The sequence below is a fragment of the Haemorhous mexicanus genome, chromosome 30 (assembly GCF_027477595.1).
Source record: "Haemorhous mexicanus isolate bHaeMex1 chromosome 30, bHaeMex1.pri, whole genome shotgun sequence".
NCBI classification, from domain to species: Eukaryota; Metazoa; Chordata; class Aves; order Passeriformes; family Fringillidae; genus Haemorhous; species Haemorhous mexicanus.
The window spans coordinates 3,747,611-3,757,866 of NC_082370.1; the positions used below are offsets into that span (position 1 = coordinate 3,747,611).

The 10,256-nt window shown below is 48.7% G+C and overlaps 1 protein-coding gene across 1 annotated transcript in view; it reads left to right on the forward strand.

The window, feature by feature from the left end:
* LRRTM4 (leucine rich repeat transmembrane neuronal 4) overlaps positions 1–9,850 on the forward strand; it is a 126,165-nt gene extending 116,315 nt beyond the window's left edge. Inside the window, exon 3 of the mRNA XM_059870663.1 lies at positions 9,402–9,850. Within this exon, the coding sequence (XP_059726646.1) occupies positions 9,402–9,623 (222 nt within the window). The 3' untranslated portion in view covers positions 9,624–9,850. The remainder of the gene's footprint in view (positions 1–9,401) is intronic.
* The last annotated feature ends 406 nt before the right edge of the window (positions 9,851–10,256 follow it).

A 10,256-nucleotide genomic window follows, 5' to 3' on the forward strand; every position in this document is an offset into this window, starting at 1 on the left:
TTGCCCAAGGAACAATAACAAGGCTTAGAAGGCTTTTTCTTCTTTCTGGGAGTTTCCTTTAGGGAAACCTTTTCATTTCCTGATTGAAAGATCAAATCTGCCCATGGAGGGAGCAGTGGGGTGTGGATGATTTTTCTCCTGATCTCTAGAAAAACACACTCAGTTAAAGAGTCCGTGGAGAGGTTCTGCTTTAAAGGGGAAGGCATTTGTGTGATTGGAGAGAAGGATTAGGAATTTATCTGCAGGCAAGGCGAGGAAAGCTTCAAATTCAGTTCACAGTGTCAGTGGAACTGTCAGTGTGATGTTACAGGGCTTTAAAACCTGGGATGCACTCAGCAAGGGTGACCCAATAAACCACAAAAGTTCTCTCTTTGCTGCACCCAGGCTGGCCTGCAGATGGTTCAGAAGTTGGTGGATGCTTTCATCTCAAATTAGAAATTAATAGCTGCATTTTAATGCAGTTTGTATGAAACTGAGCAATGCTGTGAAGTATTATAGAATCCCATAGATTCCTAAATTGCTTATTACCAAGATGTGCAATTTCTGAGGTGAATGTGCCTCTAATCACATCTAACACAATGATATTTGTTTAATTCCTGTAGTTATGAATTATCAGTTGGCTTTTTATGAGCTACAAATGGACCTTTAATAGGGCCTGGAGAAGGAACTGGGGGCTGGAGCATCCTTGTCCCATGTCTCCTGTCTGTTGTTTCTCTACATTTTCCATCCCAAGACCTCTCTTCTGTCAGTCCATGCCAATTTTGGGATCCCATTCCCACAGAAATACAAGAATTAGCAAGATTAATGATGAATAATCTCCAAATCTGCCACATCCCCGTGGAATGCCAGCCCTTGGGGGACGTTCAGCAGGTTGTCCTGGATTTCCTGGAGAAAACCAACAGATAGTTGGTGGCTTTTTCTGGAACTCCTGATTTTGGGGCAGTGGCTCAATCCCTGAGGCTGCCACCTCCTCCCTCGACCCTGGGGGCAGCTGCAAGGAGCATGGATGTGATTTGGGAGGAAAGAAGAGAGAGGAGGATTCTGTCTGCAGTGTGTGAAGTAATTTACTGAAATTGCAGGAGGCTGACTGTGGGAATTGCACCTCCAAGCCCTGCTACCCAAAGCTCCTGCTCCACACTTTGGTGTGACCCAAAATCCAGGGAGATTCTGGCCCAACGGAGGCACCAACCCCAGTGGGGTCTGCAGCTCTCAGAAATCCTGGGCTGGCTGAGGAGCTTGAAGATCTTCAAGTACAACTGCAAAACTGCAGCTGGCAGATTTCCTGAGCTGCTCAGGTGTCACAGGGACAGCAGAGCCCACAAACCCTCCTCAGAGCCAAGCCCGCTGACGCTCAAGCGCCTCAATGTTTTAATAAACGAGATTTTTGGTTCTTTTGTTTGAATCAATGAGAATCACCTGAGGAAACACGGGCTGCAGAACAAAAGGCCTGCTCCAAACAGCAGCCAGGCACTTTCTGTGCCCGTTCCAAGTGGAAGCAGAGCACGCAGACCTGCTCATATTTCAGCGCTGAGCTCAGCGCCCGCGCTCGTCCTTCGGAGTGCGTTTGACGGGAATGTTTGATGGGGCATTTTCCTGAACAGGGATATTTTTCTGCTCTGCCTCCAAAGGGATGTTCCAGGGCTGTTGCCTGTGATTTTTCAGCGGCGTGAAATGCGCTGGAATTGTTTATCCCAGCTCTGTCTGCCTAATGTGCCCAATCAATCTGTCTCTGAGGTGAAGCCGCGCGCTCCGCTAATCACCGCGCTACCACAGAACATCTTGCTTATTTTTACTCCAAATTATGATCGGCTTGGAAATGAGCTCTGAATTTGATTTATCAACAGCTCTGATGCTAATTCACCAATGAAGTCACGGTGCTCTGAGACTAAATATTAGTGCTAATGAGAAAACATCGCTGCCACGTTTTGTAACTCCGAGTTTCCACAGCTCCTAAAGCTGCGTGTAATTAATTCATGGAATCATTAACTGGGCAAGCACTTCCACCAGTTTACCTGGATTAGAGATTACCAGCAAATGTCAAACCAGATGATGCCCAGCTACCAGGGAATATTCCTGCTGAGTTTTTGCTGTTTAAAAAGGGAAATATGTCCCCCTAATTCACCAATGGAGTCACGGTGCTCTGAGACTAAATATTAGTTCTAATAAGAAACATCACTTCCACATTTTGTAACTCAGAGTTTCCACAGCTCCTAAAGCTGTGTGTAATTAATTCATGGAATCATTAACTGGGCAAGCACTTCCACCAGTTTACCTGGATTAGAGATTACCAGCAAATGTCAAACCAGATGATGCCCAGCTACCAGGGAATATTCCTGCTGAGTTTTTGTTGTTTAAAAAGGGAAATGTGTCCCCTGTCGGGCAGGGCTGGTTGTCCCCTGGCAGCCTCCAGCAGGAGGGACGGAGCCAGTGTTGAGATTCCAAACCAGGGTGTTCCTCCTCTTGGAAAACAGAGGCACCAGAATCGAAGGCTTTGAGCTGCAGTGTCTGAACAGTGCCTGGATAGAGCCCAGGTGTCCAGACTGAGGCAGCTGAGACAGCCTGGGACTCAGAAATGCATCATTTTCCCTGCCAGGACCCGGGGTTTAGGCTGTTTCTGGAACAGTCATTTGTCTGAGGCTCCTGTGGCAGCGTGAGCCTTTGCACCATCTCCTTTCAGGGATAAAACAAACTCCACTCCATCCAAACTTCTCCCCAGAGACTGCTGGGCCTGCCAGCCCTTCCAGAGATTCCATCCCTGTCTCCTGTTGGGAATTCTGGCACTGAGTCCCCCAGACAGCCATGGCCATTCCTGAGGCTCCACAAAGGCTTTTCCTGCTCTGCAGGATGATGGATGCTGAGGGATCCGTCTTCCAAAATGAGCACAAAGAACAAACTCATCGTATTTCCACCACAGTACAGACCTGTTCCCAAAACCTGGGCGGCCAAAGTTTGATTTAACAAACACCAGGGAATTGCTTCAACCTGGGATGGGTGATTTCATCTGGCAGAGAGGTCGTGCCTGGCTGATCCCCTGCAACGAGGCTGCTGCAGTGAGCACAGAGGGAAATACCCCGAGCAGGAGCTGCAGCTGGGCACAGAACTGGGTGTTTCCCTCCTGGAATGACTTGGTAGGGAGGTGTCACATCCTAGAGATCATGTTGGGCTGGATTCCAGCTTGTCTGAGGTGTCCTGTTGGGAGGCAGAGCAAGGAATTAAGAATGTGTGAGTGTTTAACACAGGAGAGGTGAGAGAGAGAAAAGCACTCTGGAAATGAGGTCACTCAGCATGACTCAGACCCCAGCCCAAATCCTTGAAAGCTCCCTGATCCCAGTGGGAATATGGAGATGTTACATCCCTACTGCTGCCTTTGCCAAGTTCCAGAAAAAGGATTTTTATTGATATTTGGCAAAAAAATCTAAGTTTTGACGTCTGCACCTACAAAAAACAAAAGTCCAGGCTGGATTCTAAACTCTTGACTATTTTTAATAGAACTTTCATGTGTGATAATCACAGCTAATCAACTCCCAGGCATTTTCAACCTGAGTAAAGCTGACAGAATTCAGTGCTGTGCCACAGAATCCAGATTGCAGTGTGGGTACCTGCATCTGCAAGTTTGGGTGCCTGAGGGCTGAGCTGAACATCAGTGGTGGCTGTCAGAGGACAAGTGGGCAGGGCGTGTTGGAAAACTCCTTTGTCATGCAGGCCAGAATCAACCTGAATTTTGGGTAACAGCATTTTGAATTTTGGGTAACACCAGGCCAGATTTTCCTTAAATTTCAGGTGACACCTTTTCATGCAGTCCAGAATCTCTCTGAATTTTGAGTAACACCTTTTCATGCAGGCCAGAATTTCCCTGAATTTTGAGTAACACCTTTTCATGTAGGCCCAAATCAACCTGAATTTTGGGTAACACCTTTTCAATGCAGAACAGAATGCACCTGAATTTTGGGTAACAGCATTTTGAATTTTGGGTGACACCAGGCCAGATTCTCCTTAAATTTCAGGTGACACCTTTTCATGCAGGCCAGAATCAACATGAATTTTGGGTAACACCTTTTCAATGCAGAACACAATCTCCCTGAATTTTGGGTAACACCATTTTGAATTTTGGGTAACACCATTTAACTCCAGGCCAGATTCTCCCTAAATTTCAGATAACACCTTTTTAATCCAGAACAGAATGAACCTGAATTTTGGGTAACACCTTTTCATGCAGGCCAGAATCTCCCTGAATTTTGAGTAACACCTTTTCATGCAGGCCAGAATCTCCCTGAATTTTGGGTAACACCTTTTCATGCAGGCCAGAATTTCCCTGAATTTTGAGTAACACCTTTTCAATGCAGGCCAGAATCTCCCTGAATTTTGAGTAACACCTTTTCATGCAGGCCAGAATTTCCCTGAATTTTGGGTAACACCTTTTCAATGCAGGCCAGAATCTCCCTGAATTTTGGGTAGCTCCAGCTGCCCCAGCTGTTTTTGAGGGGAGCACTTGTGCTGCAGGGAAGCTGCTGAGCTGGGAACCTCTCCAGTGGCACTTGGACTTTGACAAGGAGGATTTGCATTCCTTAAAGTAAATCTTTTGTCTTCCTCCTGTAGCTGGGGATTTGTGTAATTGTGCTCCTACCAGGAGCTCTGTTTGAAGTGTGTGGCTGCTTGGATGCAACATTTATTTCATTTGGAGTGGAGATCTGTGGGGTGTGGGCTTGAGAAGTCAATGCTGGGAAACTAATCCGTTTCCAGAGCCCAGAACTCACTGGAAACTTCCACCTCTCACAGGGGAGCAGCTCCAAGCTTTGCTTAATTAACTGTTTGCACTTTTGGATAGAATAATGAAATCACCATGGAATGGTTTGGGTGGGAAGGGACCTCAAAGCCCACCCAGGGCCACCCCTGCCATGGCAGGGACACCTCCCACTGTCCCAAGGTTCTCCAAGCCTGGCCTTGGGCACTGCCAGGGATCCAGGGGTAGCCACAGCTGCTCTGGGAATTCCATCCCAGCCCCTCTCCCAATATTCCTTCCCAAAATCCCATCTAAACCTGCCCATGGAACCCTGGAATGGTTTGGGGTTGGAGGAACCCCAAAGCCCATCCAGCCCCACCATGGTCCCACACCTCCCACTGTCCCAAGCTTCTCCAAGCCTGGCCTTGGACATTTCCAGGGATCCAGAGGCAGCCCCAGCTGCTCTGGGAATTCCATCCCAGCCCCTCCCCACCCTCCCAGGGAAGGATGGAGCGTGGCAGAGAGTCAAACCCAAAACGTTCATTGTGTGTCTGATTCTGGAGCTCCTCCTCCTGCTGATTTCTGTTTTCCTGCTGCAAAAACCTTTAGGGCTTCAGGTAAGCATTGGGCAGTGCTGGTTTTAGAAATGAAAATGGAAATGAAGAGAGAAAAATGAAAGAGAAGATTTTTCAGAAAATGCTGGCAGGAACACAACAGCTCAGAGAGCTGTGCCCATCCCTGGCAGTGCCCAAGGCCAGGCTGGAGCCACCTGGGACAGGGGGAGGTGTCCCTGCCATGGCAGGGGTGGCACTAGGTGGGATTTAAGGTCCCTTTCAACCCAACCCATTCCAGGATTCCACGTTAAATCCCCCCAGGGATGGAGACCCCACCCCCAGGATCCCAGGGCTGTATTTATTTGTCTGGATTTTTTGAAATTTATTTGACTGGAATTTGTTCTGGCTTTTGTTTTTTTGTCTCTTGGAGGCTGAAGCAGCTGAAAAGGCCCAGCTCAGGTCACAGCTGGGTTGTTGCAGTCTCTGCACAAACAGTCCTCACCTCAAAGAGCTCCAGACTCCAAGGACGAGCAGGGGCAGGACTGAAGCTTCTCATTTTACAGCTCATAAAACGACTTGTGCAAGGTTATATCTGAGTGTCTCAGGTATTAGTTCCATAGCAGGAGTGGGAAAAAAAATAAAATTACCTCAGAACCTAGAACAAAAACACTTCTAAAATTAATTCTCTGCAACTTAGATGATATTGAATGTGTTTTGTTGATCTCTGGATCTGTAAAAATAGAATAGTAACAGCTTTGTGTAGAGTGAACAGCATCCCCAGTGTTTTCCATCATTTTCCTGGATGAGTGCTGGCACACATCCAGTTGTCCCCACAGCCAAGGCTGTGTCCTGGAGAAGCTTTCTGGGGGCTCAGGTGTCACCTAGAGTCACCTCAGAGTGAATGAAACCGGAGCCCTTGTGTCTCCCAGCAAATGCAGAGCTCCAGGGAAGGACAGGACTCCTTGGGGGACATTTTCCCTTTGGCCAGGAAGGTCTGAATTGCCCTTGTGGCTCTTTTCTTGGTTCCAGAGGCTTCCCAAGGGCTGTCAGGGGTGGCATCTCTGCCTTCAGTCTTCACTGGAGGACAAAGCTTCTCACATTCACTTGACACAATTATTTCTTTACTTTGCTTTAGTGAAATCCAGGCCCCAAAAGAGAGGAGGAGCAGCACGAGGGCCAGGCCTGAGAGCCCCTTGCTGGGCCTCATCATCCTCAAAATGCTCTACAAATTAACCTGCAACATCCTGATTTGATTTAACCTGCAAATTAACCCACTGCATCTCTTCTGTTTTATTTTTACTGATAATGAATATCTGATATTACTGATAATGAATATCCTCCCTCCCTCCACCCAGCCACATTTACTGCAGTGCTTTGTGTGTGCGCTGACCTTGGAAGTGAAAATTAGCAAGAAATTCTAGAAAGGCACTGGAAAAGGGCTGGAAAACCCCATGTTTATCACTTTTTAGGGATGTTGTGGGAATCCTGGTCCCTCGTGGAATCCTCTGGATCCTTCCCCCTCAGGAATCGTTCAGCCCAGCTCCTCCTTGGGTCTGCCTTTTTAGGGCATGTGGGTTGGTTGTGGTTTTAGTCCATTTTTTACCATCACCTCCAGTTTTTGGGCCCTGGTGCACGCTGCCTTCAGAGGGTGGGTGACTGTTACCAACGTTTTATGGAAAATCCTTTCCTTGGGATTTTTTCCCTCCTGAGGAGCTGAGAGGCCTCAGGAACAAACTGCAAACAAAGATTCTCTGCTGCTGTGGGATGCAGCAGGTGGATCTGGGATTGGTCTCTGTGGTTGTTTCTCATTCATGGCCAATCCCAGCCCAGCTGTCCAGACTGTCTGGTCACAGACAAACCTTTGTCATTCATTCCTTTTCTATTCTTAGCCAGCCTCCTGATGTAATCCTTCCTTCTGTTCTTTTAGTTTTAATATAATCTATATCATAAAATAATAAATCAGCCTTCTGAACATGGAGCCAAGATTTTCATCTCTTCCCTCATCCTGGGACCCCTGAGAGCACCATCACAGGTGCTGATGGTTGGCAGATCTGTGCAGGTGTCCTCACCCTGTGTGCATTGGGTGCTATCCCATCCCAGCAGGAATTTTAACACAGCACACTGATATCAGCCATTCCCCTCCCATGCCTAAGCTTAATTAACAGCAGAAATAAAAACTGTATCTCTATTACAAAGTTACTTTAACGCCACGCACATAAAATCCATGTTAATATTTGTGAAAAGTCAATATTCCAACGTGTTTCTGCAGCACTCTGACTCCGAGTTTGGAGCTTGCAGCCTGGCCTCAGGTGCTTAATGGGCTGTGTGTTATTGCTGCCCTGCCAGGACCTCCATCCCTCAGCTCTCCGGAACACAAACAGTCCTTGGCTTTGATGGAATCATAAAACGCTGCCTTAAACCTGAGCCCAGCTCAGCCCTGACAGGGACTGGCACAGACACTGCTCTATCCAGGGGAGATCCATGTTCTTGTGAAGCCACGAGTGAGCACAGTTGTCCCATCCAATTCCACCCAGCAGCTTGTCCTCTGCGTCCCTGCCGCTCAGCTGCCATGGCAAATCATATTTGCAGCTGAGTTCCAGCTCTTGGAAGGATTTTGGGATGTCTCCAGCGTTCTGCAGGGGATCCACATCAAGAGGAGCTCTGACCCTGCAAAGTTTCCCAATTAGCTTTAATGCCTCTGCTTTTTCCATGCTTTTTATTTTTGGGATGAAGTGCACCGAGCAATGAAAATTTGGGAGAAATTAGCCCTGCTGGTCTGCACTTAAAAGTTCAGCCTGGAAAATCAAAAGGCATTTGTTCCAAGATTGGATTATGTGTAGGATATCTCCAGCTATAATGAGCTCAGGTTTGCTGGCAGCGTTAGAATCAACTCTCGCCTCTCTCTCTCCTGCCACATGTTTTTCTCCCTCAGAGCATATTTCTTTCGACTTGATCAGCTCATCTCTTGCAGATGATAAAATTATCTGCAAAGATTTGTATCTGATGTTGTGCCATAAATCATATTTAGTCGTAGGATTAACATTTGCAAGCGTAGAATATTTATGGAAGGGGGGGAAAAAAAAGAAGAAATAAAGCAGGTGGGGGGCTGGCAGTTTCAGAGGATTTACATAAGGAAGAGCTGGGATTCAGGATGGATCTGGCAGGGTTTGGAAATCCATTTGTACAAGGTGTGGATGTGCTCAGCTCTGGTGAGCAGCAGTGGAGCTGCTCTGACAGTGATTATCTTGGGGAGGTTGGACGATAAAGAAGGCGGGGAGCCGTGACCTTGGGGGAGCAGCTTTGTCCTGGAAGCAATAAACAGATGTTCCAGCTGTGCTGGCACCACCCCTGCTGCCAGCTGCCTCTGCCTTTGACATCCCCAGGTTGGTCTGGAAGCACTCAGCACCTTTCCAGGCACTGGGAAAAGGGGATGGTTTTTGGAAGCTGCTGGGTTTGCAAACCCCTCGGTTTGTTTTTCAGAGCTGGGTCACCCAAAAGAGCCAGAGCTGAGCAGTTTGAGCATCTGCCCACAAACTGGGGCAAGGGAGAGAGGGAGGGAGAGCAGCTCCCTCTGCCCTGGCTCCAGCACTGCCAGGCAGGATCCAGCCGGGAGTGGGGACACAGATCATGGAATCCTGGAATGGTTTGGATTGGGAGGGATCTTAAAATCATCCCATCCCACCCCTGCCATGGCAGGGACACCTCCCACTGTCCCAGGGGGCTCCAACCTGGCCCTGGACACTTCCAGGGATCCAGGGGCAGCCACAGCTCCTCTGGCAATTCCATCCCAGCCCCTCCCCACCCTCCCAGGAAGGAATTCCATCCCAAAATCCCTCTGGCATTGCAACACCACTGTCCATATTAAAAGTCCCTCTCCCTCCCTGTCATCAGCCCCTTGAGGCACTGGAAGGGGCTCTAAGATCCCCCTGGAGCTCTTCCCCCTCCCCAGCTCTCCCAGCCTGGCAGTGCTGCCCAGAGGGACCTGAAGGTGCTGCAGGGAGCTGGGAGCCCTCAGGGCTCTCTCCTGTGGGCTGACCCCGGGGGGATTGAGGCCGCCTTGGGATTTCTGGTGACGCCGCATGAACGCGAGGCTCAGCCGCTGTTCTCTGCTCCCCTTTCTCCCGCAGGTCCCTCACCACATGAAGACCTTGCCCTACTACAGCTACGACCAGCCCGTGATCGGCTACTGCCAGGCCCACAAGCCCCTCCACGTCAACAAGGGCTACGAGACGGTGTCCAGGGAGCCAGCAGAGACCTCCGCCCTGGACCTGGGCCGCGACCACAGCTTCATCGCCACCATCGCGCGCTCCGCCGCCCCCGCCATCTACATCGAGAGAATACCCAACTAGCGTCGGCCACCACCTCTGGGGACAGCTCTGGGAGGGACCTTTGGTCCTGCAGGAGACCAGGCAAGGCGTTCCAACGCCGCCGTTCCGGCGGGAAACACTCCCGAGGGCCGGGGACGGCGGCGGCCTCGGCGCGGCGCGGAACGCGGCGCGGAGAACTTCAGGATTTCCCTTTGCTTTAAACTTTCCAACAAATTCCTCGGTGTAAATATTAAAGAGAGAGAGAGAGAAAGATTGTCGAGTTCTTATTAAAAAGAACGACGGCGACGGCGACAACAAATAGATTTCACTCTAGCTACATAAAGGGATGGATTAAGAGTTTTGTTTGTATATTTGATTTTTCTACATTGCACGGTTCCAGGGAAGGAGAACCACAGGTAAAAATAAACGGGGTGGGGAGGGCAAGGCTCTGGGGAGGGTCAGCCATGTTCCCTTATTGAGTGTTTATTACAAAGATCCGTTGACTATTTTTGTTCTTTTTAAACCAACAAAAGATAGCTCTATATTTTCTTTTTTTCCTCTCGAGGGTTGGTTTTTCAGTTGGGTTTTATTTTTTGGGGGGGAGGATGTTGTTTTTTAAGTGGTTGAGCATTAATATTTCAACCTTCAGACATGGGCATTAAAGCTTATGTTGAA